Below are 17,274 nucleotides of genomic sequence, written 5' to 3' on the forward strand. Positions count from 1 at the left end.
GATACCTTGTTAGGATACCATAATCCAACATCCTTAGATCCTTGCAAATATTTCAGAATTCTCTTTGCTGCATTGTAGTGTGATTCCTTTGGATCAGATTGATATCTAGCACATAAACACACAACAAACATAATGTCAGGCCTGCTGGCAGTTAGGTATAATAAGGAACCAATTAAACCCCTATACTTCGTTTGATCCACTGATTTTCCTGCAGAATCTTGATCCAGCTGACAACTTGTTGAAATAGGAGTGTTGATTGCTTTGCATTGATCCATATCAAACTTCTTGAGCAGTTCCTTGCAGTATTTTTCTTGGCTTATGAAAATTCCATCCTTGAGTTGCTTAACTTGCAGTCCAAGGAAGAAATTCATTTCCCCTAACATTGACATCTCAAACTCACTTTTCATCGTTTTCACAAAGTCTTCACACATCTCTTCATTTGTGGATCCAAAGATAATATCATCTACATAGACTTGCACAAGTATGATATCTTCTCTTTTCTTCTTTAGAAAGATAGTTTTATCTGAATTGCCACGGCTATAACCTTGAGAAAGCAGAAATTCACTTAGCCTTTCATACCATTTCCTAGGTGCTTGCTTCAATCCATATAAGGCCTTCTTAAGCATGTACACATGTTCTGGATTTTTGTGATCTTCAAACCCTGGAGGCTGAGATACAAACACCTCTTCATTGATGTAGCCATTTAGAAATGCACTCTTGACATCCATTTGAAACAGCTTGAAACCTTGTATGCTGGAAAATGCTAGAAGAAGTCTGACAGCTTCAAGACGTGCTACTGGTGCATAGGTTTCACCAAAATCAATACCTTCTTCTTGGTTATAACCTTTAGCAACCAGTCTTGCTTTATTTCTAGTGATAGCTCCATGTTCATCCATCTTGTTCCTGTACACCCACTTGGTTCCTATGATGTTCATCTCATGCTTTCTTGGAACCAAAATCCATACTTCATTGTATTCAAACTGGTTCAGCTCTTCCTGCATTGCTGTTATCCAATTGCTGTCTTGCAGTGCTTCTTCCAGGCTTTTAGGCTCAATCTGTGACACAAAAGCCACTGTTCTGCAGAAATTGTTGAGTGAATTCCTTGTTGAGACTCCTTTCTCAATTTTACCAATTACATTGTCAAGAGTGAGATCCCTTGGAGTCTTCTATTCTTTAGGCAGTCCTGCATTCACAGTAGATTCTTTGATAGAATCTAAATTAGTTGTATCAAACTCACTAGATTGATTTTGTTGCACAATGGTTCTTAAATCATCCATACCAGGTTCGTCCAGAACAGATTTGGGCACAGAAAAATTTGTTTCATCAAATACAACATGTATGGATTCTTCAACTGCAAGCAATCTTTTGTTATACACTCTATAAGCATGACCATTTATAGCATATCCAATATGTATTCCTTCATCTGATTTAGGATCAAATTTCCCCAGATTATCCTTACCATTATTTAAGACAAAGCATTTGCAGTTGTACCGCCCTGGTGGTCGGGAGTGATGACGTGGCATCCTGCTACAGCATAGGCGTGTTGACAAGGCGCCAGGTTAGCAGAAGGGAAGGAAGTCGGGGGGCTCGTGTAGTCGCCAGTTGTTATATTGGCGTGTTCCGATTTCCAGCTTACCAGAATCGGCGATCGCCAGGTTAAAGATGAAGTCGCTAGATGTAGATTCAGGCGACCTAGTCATTGGAGATCGCCAGAGTAAGCACATCGCCGAAGATGAAGGAGAAGCAGATTATGAAGGCGGCCGGCGAGACCACAGGGAAGGTGTATGAAGGCCCCTAACTTGCCAGTTCCAGTAGAGATCGCACTCCCAAGCTAGCTATGCATTGGGCAGTACCATGCATAAGTAACTTAGCCAAAATGAGAGTAGAAGCAGCGCCAAGTCAGGGAGCCTCCAGATGATGGCACGTGTACAGTTGGATGCGAGCCACGTGTCCAAGTCTGTAACTGCCAGGAGAGAGAAAGCTATCAGGTATATAAGAGTTCTTAACAAACTTTCTGAGGTACGCACGTTCAGTTTATACACTTTACGCTTGCGAGTGATAGAGCTGACTGTGAGAGAGGATTTGCACGGTTCTCGTTCTCTTAGTATTTGGTGATACCGTCACTGACTTGAGCGTTGGAGTGCGATCGGCCGCAGCGGCGCCGTTCTGTTTCCTTGCAGGTTCTTGAGGTAGATCCCGAAGAGGAACGGAGGTGAGAAGCGGTACGCACGTCGATCCTTTGACGAGGCAGTTTCCAGCGTTCCGGTCAACAGGCAGGATCATCAGGCGCCCACCGTGGGGCCGTGTAAAGCTTGCTCCCATCCACAGCGTGAGTTTTTTTGGAGGTTTTCGAAGTTTTCTGCGTAGTTGTGTGCTGGTGCAACCATCGCTCGCTGTTTTCTCGAGTTTCATTCGGTGAACTTGCGTTTGTGCCGTTCATTTGGCTTTTCGATCGGTGGAGTGAGGTTTCCTGCTGCTCACAAGCAATCTATCTGGTGGAAGTTCGGGTTCTTTCGTTCGTTTGGTTGTCCGCGGGGAAGCGTTGGTTTCTGGTGAAGTTGTGGTTTTCTTTGAAGGCTTACGGTGTTCTTGAGTTTTCTTGCGCAAGTTTCGCGCTATTTTCTCCGATTGATCGCTGATTCGATCGTGGCTGAAGTGTTGTTCGCTGCATTCCTGTGATTCGCTGAAGTTAATGAGAAAAATGAGAAGCAATCGTTCAAGTCCCGTGGCGCCTGTCGCTGCTGAAGGCGACGCCACCATGACCATGGCGCAGATGGCGGAGATGATGCGCTCGTTGCAGGCAACTGTGGAAGCCTCGCGCGTAGAGCAGGCGAGAATACATGAGGACCTGGTCGCCTCTCGCGCCAGGAACGAGGAGCCCAGCTACGGTGAAAGAAGTCCAGCAGCTAACAGGTCGGATGGCAGCCCTATCTCGCTTCGTGTCAGCTAGCGGAGAAAAGGGGCATCCCTATTTTCAATGTCCACGGCGCAATAATAAGTTCGTTTGGACGAAAGAGTGCGAGGAAGCTTTCGTCAAACTGAAGGAGTATCTGGCGAGCCCGCCGGTTCTGTGCAAACCGCTGGCGGGAGTCCCTCTCAGGTTGTATTTTGCTGTGACTGAGAGGGCGGTGAGTGCGGTGCTCGCCCAGGATCAAGATCAGGCTCAAAAGCCTATTTATTTTGTGAGCAAGGTGTTGCAGGGCCCAGAAACGAGATATCAGGCCCTGGAGAAGGCTGCGCTGGCTGTGGTGTTTTCGGCGAGGAGGTTGCGCCACTACTTCCACAGTTTCACAATACTGGTGATGACTGACCTGCCCATCCAGAAGGTCTTGAAGAAACCCGACGTTGCGGGAAGGATGGTGAAGTGGGCGGTAGAGTTGTCAGAGTTTGATATTAAGTACGAGCCCCGAGGCCCGATAAGGGGCAAATCTTTGCAGATTTCGTGGTTGAGCTCTCATCAGAGGTGACGCGGGTTGAAGGGGACGATTTCCGTTGGGTACCTTCGGTGTTGGATCGTCGAACCAGCAGGGCAGCGGTGCTGGAGTCATATTGGAAGGACCCAACGGCGTGCTGATCGAACAATCTCTGAGGTTCGCCTTCAAAGCCAGCAACAATCAAGCAGAGTATGAGGTGCTGATCGCCGGAATTTTGCTGGCCAAGGAGATGGGAGCTAGGGTGCTGATGGCTAAGAGTGACTCGCTGCTAGTCACGGGGCAAGTAACAGGCGAGTTCCAGGCTAAAGATCCACAAATGGCGGCTTACTTGGCGTATGTGCAGGAATTGAAGAGTTCCTTTGTCTCCTTTGAAGTAGTACATGTGCCCAGAGAGCAGAATGCCCGAGCTGACTTGCTTGCTAAGCTCGGCAGCTCAGGCAAGGGGGGTAGGCAGAGGATGGTGATTCAAGAAACTCTGAAGACGCCAAGGGCATTTGTAGCAGATCACCTGGTCCTTCAGATAAGCAAGTCGACGGAGAGAGCAGCGAGAAGCCATAAGTCTTTGACGCAAGAAACTCTGAGATCGCCAAGAATTAGGGCATGTCGAGGAGAGAAGGTGGACGTGATGCAGGTCTGCGCCCCCCATGAGCCAAACACTTGGATAGCGCAATACAAGCGGTGCTTGGCAGATGGCCTCCTCCCGCTGGATCCAACAGAAGCTAGGAAGGTAAAGAAAAATTCCAGCAAGTATACATTGATTGATGGCGATCTGTACAGGTTTGGGTTCACTCACCCACTCCTGGAATGTATACACGGCGAGAAGTGCACGAGAATTATGGCAGAGCTCCACGAAGGAATATGTGGAAGTCACGTCGGGGGTCGAGCTCTGGCCGCGAGGACTCTCCGTGCAGGCTACTATTGGCCATCCATGAGAGAAGATTGCAAGAAGTATGCCCAATGCTGTAAACAGTGCCAGCAGCACGCCGATTGGCATAAGGCACCTCCCGAGGAGTTGAAGTCGATCTATAGCCCTTGGCCGTTTCATACTTGGGGAATCGACATCCTGGGACCTTTCCCGCTGGCGATCAGGCAGATGAAGTACTTGGTGGTGGCGATTGAGTATTTCACCAAGTGGATTGAAGCAGAACTAGTGGCCCAGATCACCGCACACAAGATCGAAGGTTTCGTGTGGAAGAACATTGTGTGCCGGTTTGGAGTGCCTAAACGCCTGGTGTCGGATAATGGGACGCAGTTTGCAAGCCACCTGTTGAAGAAGCTTTGCGATGGGGTGGGAATTCAACAAGTGTTTGCATCCGTTGAGCACCCTCAGACAAATGGCCAGGTGGAGTCAGCTAATCGGGTGTTGTTGAGAGGTTTGAAGAGAAGGCTTGAGAAAGCCAAGGGAAGTTGGGCTGAGGAGGTGCCCCGTATAGTCTGGGCGTACCACACCACCGAGCAGTCAGGAACCCATGAGACCCCGTTCAGCTTGGTCTATGGGTGTGATGCCATGATTCCGGTGGAGATCCAGGAGAGCTCGCCGAGATTCCAGAACTTCGTAGAGGAAGACTCGAATGAAGAAAGAAGGCTGAACCTGGATCTACTGGATGAGGTCAGGGAAGAGGCGAGGTTGAAGGCTGAAGCTGTGAAGAGAAGGGTTGAACGAAGATACAACTCGAAGGTGATGCCAAGGCAGTTTAGAGAAGGCGACTTGGTGATGAGGAAGGCCCACCAGTACGAGATGGAGAATAAACTGTCACCCAAGTGGACTGGACCGTTCAGAATAACCGAGGCGCTCGGGAACGGGGCCTACCACTTAGAGACGCTGGAAGGAGGGGCGATTCCTCGCACCTGGAACGCCACACACCTGAAGTTGTACTATAGTTAAGAGCTTTGTAAGTAAAGACAAACACAAAGGTTATATTACAACGTCTCTGTTAAAACAGTTTGAAGGGGGCACTCTTTTTTCCCTAAGGAGGGTTTTTAATGAGGCCACCCAATAAAAGAAGAGTTTTCGAAGTATAAGGCGTTTTCTGGTTGCATGTTTGCTGTTTTCCAAAAGTTTTGAAGAAAGACCTTGTCACTCGTAAGTGATTTAAGGCAAGAAAAGATATATCGCATGCTTTCAGTTAAAGTTTTTAAGTCCTCATCGTTTTTCGGCGATTGGAGGCACCAATTAAAGTTTTTAAGTCCTCATCGTTTTTCGGCGATAGGAGGCACCAGTTAAAGTTTTTAAGTCCTCATCGTTTTTCGGCGATTGGAGGCACCAGTTAAAGTTTTTAAGTCCTCATCGTTTTTCGGCGATTGGAGGCACCAGTTAAAGTTTTTAAGTCCTCATCGTTTTTCGGCGATCGGAGGCACCAGATGAAAGACCTCAACGCCCTCGAGCGTTCTGAGGCGAGTTAAAGACCTCCTCGCCGTCGAGCGAGTGGAGGCGAGAAAGAGAAAGGGTCCTCAGTGCATCCAGGGGGGAGGAGATGTACACCCTGGGCAAGTTGAGGCACCAGATAAAGACCTCCTCGCCGTCGAGCGAGTGGAGGCGAGAAAGAGAAAGGGTCCTCAGTGCATCCAGGGGGGAGGAGATGTACACCCTGGGCAAGTTGAGGCACCAGATAAAGACCTCCTCGCCGTCGAGCGAGTGCAGGCGAGAAAGAGAAAAGGTCCTCAGTGCATCCAGGGGGGAGGAGATGTACACCCTGGGCAAGTTGAGGCACCAGATAAAGTCCTTCTCGCCGTCGAGCGAGTTCAGGCAAGTTAAAGACCTCCTCGCCGTCGAGCGAGTGCAGGCGAAGAAGAGTAAAAGTCCTCCGTGTTTCTGGGGGCGAGAAGATGTAACCCCTGGGGCAATGTAGAGGCAAGATAAAGACCTTCTCGCCGATGAGCGAGTTCAGGCGAGTTAAAGAGCTTCTCGCCGATGAGCGAGTTCAGGCGAGTTAAAGACCTTCTCGCTTACATGCGAGCGTAGGCAAGATAAAATCCTTCTCGTCTCGAACGAGTTCAGGTATGGCGCAGAGGGTGGAAGAAGTTTGGAAGGTGGCTAAGGTAGGTTCGAAGAGAACGCCTAGTCAGCCGGTCTTTTGTTCTGAAGCTCAGGGGGGCAAAGAAGGATCCCAAAAGGCATTTCTACTCCCAGATAAAGAAACAATTGCCAAAGCGGGAGGCTGGAAAGAAGCTGATATCACCAAGAGTTCTTGGCGATCGGGAAGAGTTCAAACAGCGGCGAGAAGGTTGAAAGACCTGTTAGATGAAGCAGGTCGAGTGGGACGGTGTTTTGAGCCAATAACTGAGTTACAGTTCGTTGCTTGAAGGGTATTCTTACGATAAGGTTAGTGCCTTAAGAGTACAAGTTGGTTAAAGTGATTGTTGTTTAAGTTTGAAGTGGTTCGAAGCAGTTAAGTCAAAAATCGTGTTTGCAAAATCGTTAAGTCAAATCCGGCAAAGTTAAACATGCGAAGAAGGTTAAAGCGCTTAAAGAAGTCAGGAGAGGGAATATCCAAACGTTGTCATTAAGATAAGTATCTGTTAAAGGCACATATACACGAGTTTATTACAGAATAATACAAGGGAAATCATAAAAGTAGCAGATGAAGAGGAGTTGATTAGTCTTCAGCAGGAACGACTTTTCCATCTACTACTTCATTGTTCAGCGACACCAGGCTGAGATCCAGGTCGGGGAATAGGCAAGCGAATTGTTCCCGCGCAGCTTCGAATCCAGCAGCCAGAATCTGAGCAGAGTTTAGCTTGAGTTCTCCAATTTTCCCCTGAAGTTCCTCAATCCGCTTCTTGAGGTCTTCAGTTTGCTCTTTCAGCTCTTTATTATGCTGCTCCAGCTCTTCAACCTGTTTTTTAAGTTGTTCGTTGGTCTCTTGAGCCTGGAGAAGGTCTTCAGTAACCTTTTTGGATTCCGTTTGTGCTTGGGCCAACTCAGCAGCCACCTTTCCCTTCTCTTTGTTGGCCTCGACGAGATTAGCCATGGCGTTGTCCCTCGCCTTTTCCACTTGCCCAAGTAGTTTTTCTCGGTCGATCGACCTCTGCTCCAGGTTTTGCACCTTAGCGGCGTCAGCTTTCATGAGAGCCTCTAGGTCGACCGCCCTGGCGCGAAGAGGCACAATTTTGCTTTCCAGCTCGACCTTCTCTTGGGCAAGTTGGTGAACTTTGTGGCGAAGGTCAGTAGCCTCCTTGCGCGCCAGCCTGAGCTCGGCATCCTCCACTCGGGAGTGTTCGATTTCTGCGAGCGTCAGGCTGAAAGACAACTTCTCCACCTCGACCCTCATGGTGCTGTTTTCGGTTTTGAGGTTGAAGAGGTCGTCTTGGAGCCTCCTGGTTGAACCCTCCACAGCCCTGGTTATGATCGCAGGGATGTCCTCTGCTATGGTCTTCAGCTTGGCGGTAAGAGGCTCCCACATCCTTGTGACCTCAAGGGGGAGGTTTGCGGCTTGCAGAGGCACCAGAGGCGCTGTGGGGGCTTATTATGGGTTCTCGTCGCCACCTTCCTTAGCAGGTTCTCCAGTAGTTGCTTCTCGGCGTGGCGACGGAATCGGGGATTCGGTGATCAGAATCGGAGAGGTGTGAGCAACCTCATCCCCGATTGGAGCATCTTCTGCAGCTGAAGCATTTGAAGGGGGACCCCCTCCAGTTGACACATACGGCGTTGGAGCGCTTGGGGGGTCCTCCAGGAAGTTTGGCTCTTGGGCCTTAGCTGCAGGTGGTGCACTAGCCAGTGGAACCGCTTGGACTGGTGAGGAAGGAGCCTGTGGTGTTGGCGATGATGGAGGAGGAGCAGGCGTCGATGGTGGTGTTGAGGATGGAAGAGGGGGTGGAGCAGGTGGTGAAGAAGGTGCCACCCTCTTCCTCTTCGTAACGAGGCCATCCTCGGTGACCTCGTCGTCCTCTTCTTCCTCCTCATGGATGACTTGAGGGACTTTCCTTTTAGGTCTCTTAAGGACCAATTTCTTGCGTTGGGCGGGTTCCTTGGGTGGTGATCGCCCTTGGACAATGGTGGTCTCCACCACCGAGTTGGGCACCGTTTGGGAACCCGTCGCCAACCCATGGTTTCGGGCGAGCGCCTTTAGTTCGGCGAGCATGTTCCTGGGCAACATGTTGTCTGCATGGGACGAAAATGCATAGGTTAACTCAAGGAAAACAAATGAGTGCATAAGGTAATAAACAGCAAAGCAGATGGTATGTGCAGGAAAGGTAAAGCCAAAGTCTTGCGCATAACGCACAAGACGCCCAGAAACAGCTAAACAAGAAGCGGTATCAAATGAAGAGTTTAATGTCCTAACCTATTCGAATTTCTAGTTGATCTTCGTAGAATTCGAAGCATATCAAGGTGGTGGTGAGGAATGTTATATTGGCGTCCGCCACCTTCTTCCAGAAGAGACAGAGGTCTCTGTTCAATGCTCCCATGCTGTCAGGACTTCTGGGCCTCCTGAAGCAGCTCTTGGACTCCTTCTTCCCCTTGTCCACCCAGTACAAGGGGAAGCCATCGAGAAGGGAGGCGTCCTTGTCGTTCGCACGTACTTGGACGAACTTCCCCTTCCAGTCTTTGTACGATTGCTGGAAGATGGTAAAGATGGACCTCCCAGCAATCGCGTTCAAGCTGACCCACAGGCGGTCTCCTAGGTGCTTGGCTTCGAAAAGGAATAAGAACACGTCCACCGACGCGGGCAACCCCAGGTGGGCGCACATTACTTGAAAAGCTCGAACAAACGCCCAGCTGTTGGGGTGGAGCTGGGCGGCAGCAATGTTGAGCTCGGTAAGAAGTTCCCTCTCGAATCGGGTGAAAGGGAACCTGAGCTTGACCTTCTTGAACAAAGTCGTATAGACAAAGCAGAAGGGCCCGTCGGCGCTTACTTTGTCATCAGCACACACGGGCAGATCGGCGGGGCAAGGCAGCACCATCATCTTCTCGTCGTGCTCCTTGTGAAACGATTGATAGATCTCGTCCCCCTTAGTCAGCCGCAAGACTGCTCCCGCAGTGTTCACAGAGGATGTCTCTTTCAGAAGGGTTGAGTTGGCCCAGGGATACAAAGTTTTGAAGTCTGGCAGAGGAACGGGGGCTCCTCCGGCGATAGGTGGGGTCGCCTGGGCCAGGACAGGTTGGGAAGACGCAGGCCTCTCAGCCTGCGAAGATGAAGCGCCACGAACTTGTGTTGGGTCGTGTGCTTGTGAAGGAAGGTTTCGTGCTGAAGGAGGAGGGTTCGGGGTAATCTTGGTGCGAGTCATGATAGCAGCTGCAAAGGAAGAAGAAAGGAAAAATGATCAGGGGGTTACAAAGGCTGACTCGATCATAGAAGGAAGGTGAAAGACGAACGAATGTAGGTTCGTTGCGACGATTGACGAAGCCCTAAGTTACGCAGAAGAATAAATGGAAAAACAACCCACAGCGTATGCACCAGACAGTTACAGGATGATGCGAATCGGTGAAAATGCAAGAAAAACCAACAGATGAAGGAAAGTAGGTACCTTTCGATGATCAGGAAGACGATGGAGGAAGATGGTGATCTAGAGCGTTGAAGAGCGTTGAGAGTTTTCACAGAAAGAAGTTAGAGCGTTTGCAGGCACGAAGAAAGTGATGGAACAGTGGAGCGAAATGGGTTTAAGGGTTTTTCGAAATGGTTTTAGGAAGCGCAAACGGCAAATGAAGAGAGCCGTTGATGAAGCCACGTGTCGAGCGATGAGTGAGGGGTTGGTGGAGCGTCAGAGCAGCAGAAGGTACAATCGCTTGGAATTCTGCGTCAGTGCCACGTAGGTCGGTGTTAACGTAGGCTCTTTCAGTCTTTTCGCTAGACAAGTCTTCGCTTAAGACTGGGGGGCTTGTGTACCGCCCTGGTGGTCGGGAGTGATGACGTGGCATCCTGCTACAGCATAGGCGTGTTGACAAGGCGCCAGGTTAGCAGAAGGGAAGGAAGTCGGGGGGCTCGTGTAGTCGCCAGTTGTTATATTGGCGTGTTCCGATTTCCAGCTTACCAGAATCGGCGATCGCCAGGTTAAAGATGAAGTCGCCAAATGTAGATTCAGGTGACCTAGTCATTGGAGATCGCCAGAGTAAGCACATCGCCGAAGATGAAGGAGAAGCAGATTATGAAGGCGGCCGGTGAGACCACAGGGAAGGTGTATGAAGGCCCCTAACTCGCCAGTTCCAGTAGAGATCGCACTCCCAAGCTAGCTATGCACTGGGCAGTACCATGCATAAGTAACTTAGCCAAAATGAGAGTAGAAGCAGCGCCAAGTCAGGGAGCCTCCAGATGATGGCACGTGTACAGTTGGATGAGAGCCACGTGTCCAAGTCTGTAACTGCCAGGAGAGAGAAAGCTACCAGGTATATAAGAGTTCTTAACAAACTTTCTAAGGTACGCACGTTCAGTTTATACACTTTACGCTTGCGAGTGATAGAGCTAACTATGAGAGAGGATTTGCACGGTTCTCGTTCTCTTAGTATTTGGTGATACCGTCACTGACTTGAGCGTTGGAGTGCGATCGGCCGCAGCGGCGCCGTTCTGTTTCCTTGCAGGTTCTTGAGGTAGATCCCGAAGAGGAACGGAGGTGAGAAGCGGTGCGCACGTCGATCCTTTGACGAGGCAGTTTCCAGCGTTCCGGTCAACAGGCAGGATCAGCAGCCAAACACCCTAAGATGACTAATGCTAGGCTTCCTACCTTTATACAATTCATAGGGAGTTTTCTTAAGAATTGGTCTAATCAATGTTCTGTTAAGCACATAAGAAGCAGTGTATACAGCATCAGCCCAAAAATATTTAGGTAAACCAGATTCATTTAGCATAGTCCTAGCTAACTCTTCTAGTGATCTATTCTTTCTTTCAACAACACCATTTTGTTGGGGTGTCCTAGGAGCAGAATAACTATGTATGATCCCATGTTTTTCACAATATTTATCAAACTTTGCATTTTGAAATTCTCCCCCATGATCACTACGAATCTGTTTTATCCTATTTTCATTTTCATTATGCAGAACCTTAGCTAATTTCTTAAAGGCTTTATATGCATCATTCTCATCAGAGAAAGTTATTAAAGGGACATCCATAAAAGGGGCTTGAGACCACGAGTAAATGTACGCTTTTTTCTAAATACTTAAGACTGAAATTGAATATTTACTTTGTATGCTCTCACTGACTTGGTCATCAGAGTGTGATCAACAGGTAGAGCTCCCTTTGTCCCAGTGGAGCAGCATCTCGGAGCACCAATTGGAGACAAGTCAGAAGCGAAGCTTGCCATTTAACTCAAACATGACAAGAAAAGCAAGGGTAAGCTAATGAAAAGAAATTTCATAACATATCTAATTCATGCAAAGAGAACCAATTAAACTAATCATTATAAACATTTCTTTAAATGTTGTCATATAAAATTTCAATACCAATTTCATCATTCATATAGATCACACATCGATCTATTTTCAATCACAATCATTGGATTTGATTTCAATCCAATTGAGTACACATGAATCCATCGTCCTCTGGAAGACTCATTAAGTATGTTGCTATCAGAGACTAACACTTGATCCAAGAGAAAGGATCAGAGTAAGTTCAAACATCCAATACCGGTGTGTATGAACTCCTTACCAGTTTCTCACCACCTGATATCTTAGTCTATATGACTTAGATCATCGTCAGTTGATTCCAACGGTAGCCTTAGGCCCTTCTATCTCTGCGTGAGAATTGTACCTTCTTAATCAAGAAACCTGTCACCTGCAAAGACAAAGGGGCGCCCTAGTGGCTGTTTGCACTCTGACGCTAAAGTCAGTATTAGGGAAAAGAAACACCAAGAATGTATATTAGTTTCAGTCTTAGAAATTGTGTACCTTGCTAGGGTTCTTGGCACTCTTTATATAGGCTGAAACTAGGGTTTACCTTTGTGTTGTTACCCTTATCTAGGGTTCCTAAGAGAATGTCCTTGCGCCGCTATTTAGGTAATCTTAGCGTATCTGGCACATAGAACATTCCTTAACTGGAGTGCAACAAATAATAGAGTGGTCGCTTGGGTACCAACTTGTGCACCTAATCTCTAGCGTCATCTGCTTTGTTGGTGCCCTAAGCATTCGGTGCCATGCATGCAACTTTCCCTAGAAACCCTAACCCTAATGGGCCTTAGCGCCTCCCAGGATTATTCCCTCGTGTCGCGCCTGCATGCGCTATACACACCACGTGCATGGATCCTTCGTGACTTAAGCTTCCCAATATCTCATGTCTTAACTATTAACTTAGCATAACTCTAGGGCCCACCTTGTGTGGCCTTCTATAACATTTAGACCACCGATGTCCGATCTTCTCCCTCTACTGGTGAGGTCCGATATCGATCTCCAACATCGGGGCTTAGCATACCAATATCCAAAGACTAACCAATCCCCTGGTAAGTGTGCGATGTCTGAGGTCAGTCTCTGGGTCGATGACCGAGGACTGGTCGGGACAGTTAACCATAGACTTTTCATACTTAATGTCATCAAACAACAACTCATACATTATTCCAAATGTATGACATCAATTTCATACAATTCTCATCATTCATATATAATACATATTATTCAATCACATAACATTTAAAAATTTATACCCTTCAAGAACTTTTCCAACATCAAAAACAATAATTGACTTTCAAACTACCAAAATACAATATTTATACATGTTCACACAACAAAAAATCAAACAATTTTACCAAATAACATCCCTACTACAGAAATTGAAACTTGGGACATTTAAGAACGTAGAGCAAGTTCTCCAAACATTACCAAATTTTAGTACGAGCTTAATGAAGTTGAGAGAAACACTTTCTCAACTGGTCCCACTAAGATTGATGACTAAATCATAGAGAAAAACACAAAGAATAAGGGATCTTTAAAGTAAAAATGAACTTACTCTGTTTGAAAATCTGATTGGGTAGAAATGTACCCTAACTCCTTAACTACAACATGGTGTGATCAGATTTTGGAATAAACCAGGTATGAGAGAGAAATTGAAGAAAAAAGGGAGAGGGAGGGAGAAGGGAGAGAGAGGATGAAAAATGGTTCCGATTCTGTTTCTTTTCTTCTTGATTTTTCTACGTTGTTATATGTAAGGTTAGAAGATCTCTAAAATAATTTTTCATTTACTACTCTTAACCTTGTAATATATCTTAAAATATTTTCATTCAAGTTTAAAATAAATAAATAAAAAATATGTCTTATGAATAATAATAATAATAATAACATTTATATACATTTAATGCATGAACTTGTGTATGGAAACGGTGAAAGAAAATTTAATGCGTGAGAAAACTTCTTAAGAAAAGTTATTGCTTCATAATTTATAAATATATAACCTATATAAATACTAAATAGAGGTTCATAAACTATAAAGAAATAACTCATAAATTAAAAAACAAAATTAAAAGAATTAAAAAGCATATTAGCCTAGTCTTTCAGTTTTATACAAAGGTATGTTGATATATAAGAATAATAAAATTATAATAACTCCTCATAATAAATTTTCATTAAAATTAAATATTTTTAAGTGTTTACATGAATATCTTAATCATAGAATTATTAGCAACGGATTATTCTTTTCAGGAATCACTTGAAAAATTAATTCATTAAAAAAATATACTATAAGAAAACTAAAAGTCCAAATTAGAATTTAACTTTAAAATATAACCAATCAAAATCGTGAATAGTAAAGAAGTTTTATTTATGACTATTCTATTAATAGAAATTAGGATAAGAAAGGGATATATCTTTCTTCTAAACTATTCCAACGATGACAATCATCTTTTCCTCCAGAAAAATTCAAACATGAAATACTACCTAGACACTAGCAACCAGTAGTGAAATGATCCACCTTATTAATTTGGTTTATATAATGAAACAATTATTTGCTTGATAATTTTTTTTATATATAATTAAACAATTATTTGTTTGATATTTTATTTTCTATATCAAGGTGCAAATATTTTTATATAATCCAATTATAGTAATGATAAAATTAGTAATTATTTTAAAATATACATCCGCATTGCTTTTAATTTATTAATAAAGAAAAAAAAACTGCAGTAAAAAGTACGAAAATCTAACATCACAAATGTTAGTGGCTTTAAAATATGTTTTATTCACTTGTAAAAATTATTTTATTCACTAAAAAATATTATACTTTTTTATATTTAGTTCCTCTTTAATAATTTAATCCTTGTATATAATAAAATTTGATCCTGCCTGTTGACCAGAACGCAAGAGCCTCACCTCGTCAAAGGTATTCTTCCTCTGGATCGGCTTTGCACCACGCTAGGCTTCCGTCCTTCACCTCGATTCACCTCAAGAACCTGCAAAAGACAGAGTGGCGCCGCTGCGGTTGATTGCGCTCCGACGCTCAAGTCAGTGACTGAACCACCAAAATACTAAGAGAAAAAACTAAGAACTCCAGGAACCGTGCAATGTTCTCTCTCAGCGTACTCAATTTCTCTCAAGCGTAAAGAAGTGCTCTAAACGCGCGTACCTCAAAAGTTCGTTAGAATCTCTTATATACCTGTGCACTTTCTCTCTCCTGACGGTTGCACATCTGAACACGTGGCTCGCATCCAGCTGTACACGCGTCACCATCTGGAGCGTCCTCTGCTTGAGCGTCACTTCTCACTCTTCAGGCTGTTCGACTAAGTTACGCATGCAAGGAGTAACTCGGTGTATAGCTGCCTTGGAGCGCGATCTCTTCTGTATGGCGAGTACGGGACGTCACTATGCACACCTTCCCTGTGATCTCGCCGGCCGCCATCATGATCTGCTTCACTTGCTTCACCGTGCATGTCCTGGTAAGCTGTTCCCTGGCCTCAACCTCTGGCTAGCTAGGGAATGACCATCTGATAACTTCATCCTTCGCACTCGTGCCCTTCGAAAGCCTTGAACAAGCTTTCCTGATCTCTCGGCGATGTCCTCCTCTCGGCGATCTCTGATCACTTGGTTGCCTGGGTTCGCATCCGGCGACTACGACACAAACCTGGTGACCGCCGGTTTAGATATGCTAGATATCGGAGCACGCCAACTTAACGATTGGCGACTACACGAGCTCCCCGATTTCCTCCCCTTCTATCAGCCAGGTGTTCCATTCAACACGCCTATATTATCGCTTGCTGCCACATCACCACTTCCGACTACCTGGGCGGTACAAAATTAGTATAGGTTTGGTCTTTTGAAAAAAAACTATTTTTAAAAACTGATAAAATAAATTTTATCTTTCATGAATGTATACCTTTGTTTCATTCTCAATGGCTTTTAACTTCTCACCACCATCTTGATAGTCGCATGTAGTAATAATAATAAAAATTAATAAAAATCAAACATTTTGCTTTCACAAACTTATTCATTTTCAGTTAAACATTTATATATGTTAAGTGTGAAAATTTTCAGTTAAGCATTTATATATGATGTAAGTTTGAAAATTAAAGGGAAAAACTAAAAGTTAAAGATTGTTATGAGACAAATAGGAGAGAGTATTTTAACAAATGGATGATTAATAAATAGGAAAATACATGTTGGATACCAAATTTGAAAGATAAAATAGGATGATGCAAGTGCCTCCGAAACAAGATTAAGAAATGAAGATAAATTAGGTAGACGAAATAAGAAGATTAAGAAATAAAATAAGAAAAGTGATTTGTAGAATTATATGTGTGCTTACAACTAATTAAAAGTGATATGGGCTTTCTATCTAAAATTGTTAAAAGTTACCTAAACTGGATTTTGTGGGTAGTCAATGGATTTTGTGTAAAATCACCTAAACTTACCAGAGGTTTAATAAATCCCAAAAAAACACGTATCTCTTATAATAATCCTTCATAATAAATTTTCATTAAAATTAAATATTTTTTTAGTGTTTACATGAATATCTTAATCATAAAATTATTAGCAACACATTATTCCTTTCAGGAATTACTTGAAAATTTAAATTCTAAAAACAAATTATACTATAAGAAAATTAAAAGTACAAATTAGAATTTAACTTTAAAATATAACCGAACAAAATCATGAATAGTAAATTTTATTTATGATTATTCTATTAATAAAAATTAGAATAAGAAAGGGATCTATCTTTCTTCTAAACTATTCCAACTATAGCAATCACTTTTCTCATCAAAAACCAAACATGGTCCATCTTCTTTGATTACCCAACTACAGATGTGACATAAACTGTGATCCCTTCTTGTTTCGTAAATAACAAACTTATGCAAGACGGATGCCCATTTAAAGCCACAATGGTACAACGTTTTTCCAAAGACGTTAATATGGAATTTCCACTGATAAGAAGTATTAGGATGAATAAGTTTCACACCAAGATCATCGTCAGCAGATACGCAGTGCATCAACAGGTCTTGACCTCCTTGTAATTCATTTTCAACAATCACAGTTACTCTTGCATCAGGACCAAAAGAAATGCTTGTTGAAGGTTGCACAAGCACAAGCAGGGAAAGTAAGAAAAAACTTTTAACAGTTACCGACATTGCTTCTTTTCCAATTATCATGGTTTAAGTTTAGTTCTCATATTATATTTATATTTATAAGTATAATTATCAATATCAATATAATTAATAATATAGATATTATTAATATTCATATATTTAATATCATTTATTATTATTAATTTAATAATATTAGTAATTATTACAAAAATATTATTAAGATTATGAAATATTTTACTGTTATTAAATATTCATAATATTTTTAAATATTATTAATACCATTAAATATTACTAATTTTATTCATAATATTAAATTATTAATACTATTAAATTATTAATACTATTAAATATTATTAATACTTTTAAATATTATTAATACTATTAAATATTATTAATACTATTAAATATTATT

The 17,274-nt window shown here is 43.6% G+C and overlaps 1 protein-coding gene across 1 annotated transcript; it reads right to left on the reverse strand.

The window, feature by feature from the left end:
* Nucleotides 1-16,490: 16,490 nt before the first annotated feature.
* On the reverse strand, nucleotides 16,491-16,925 carry LOC137837559 (S-protein homolog 5). Its single transcript, XM_068646585.1, has one exon. The coding sequence runs from the start codon at nucleotides 16,923-16,925 to the stop codon at nucleotides 16,491-16,493; it is 435 nt and encodes a 144-aa protein (XP_068502686.1).
* Between the last annotated feature and the right edge of the window lie 349 nt (nucleotides 16,926-17,274).

The sequence above is a fragment of the Phaseolus vulgaris genome, chromosome 11 (assembly GCF_051622355.1).
Source record: "Phaseolus vulgaris cultivar YP4 chromosome 11, ASM5162235v1, whole genome shotgun sequence".
In the NCBI taxonomy this organism is placed as follows: Eukaryota; Viridiplantae; Streptophyta; class Magnoliopsida; order Fabales; family Fabaceae; genus Phaseolus; species Phaseolus vulgaris.

Coding starts and splice junctions, on each gene's coding strand:
- LOC137837559 (XM_068646585.1), bottom strand. CDS start 16,925: ATGATAATTGGAAAAGAAGCAATGTCGGTAACTGTTAAAAGTTTTTTC.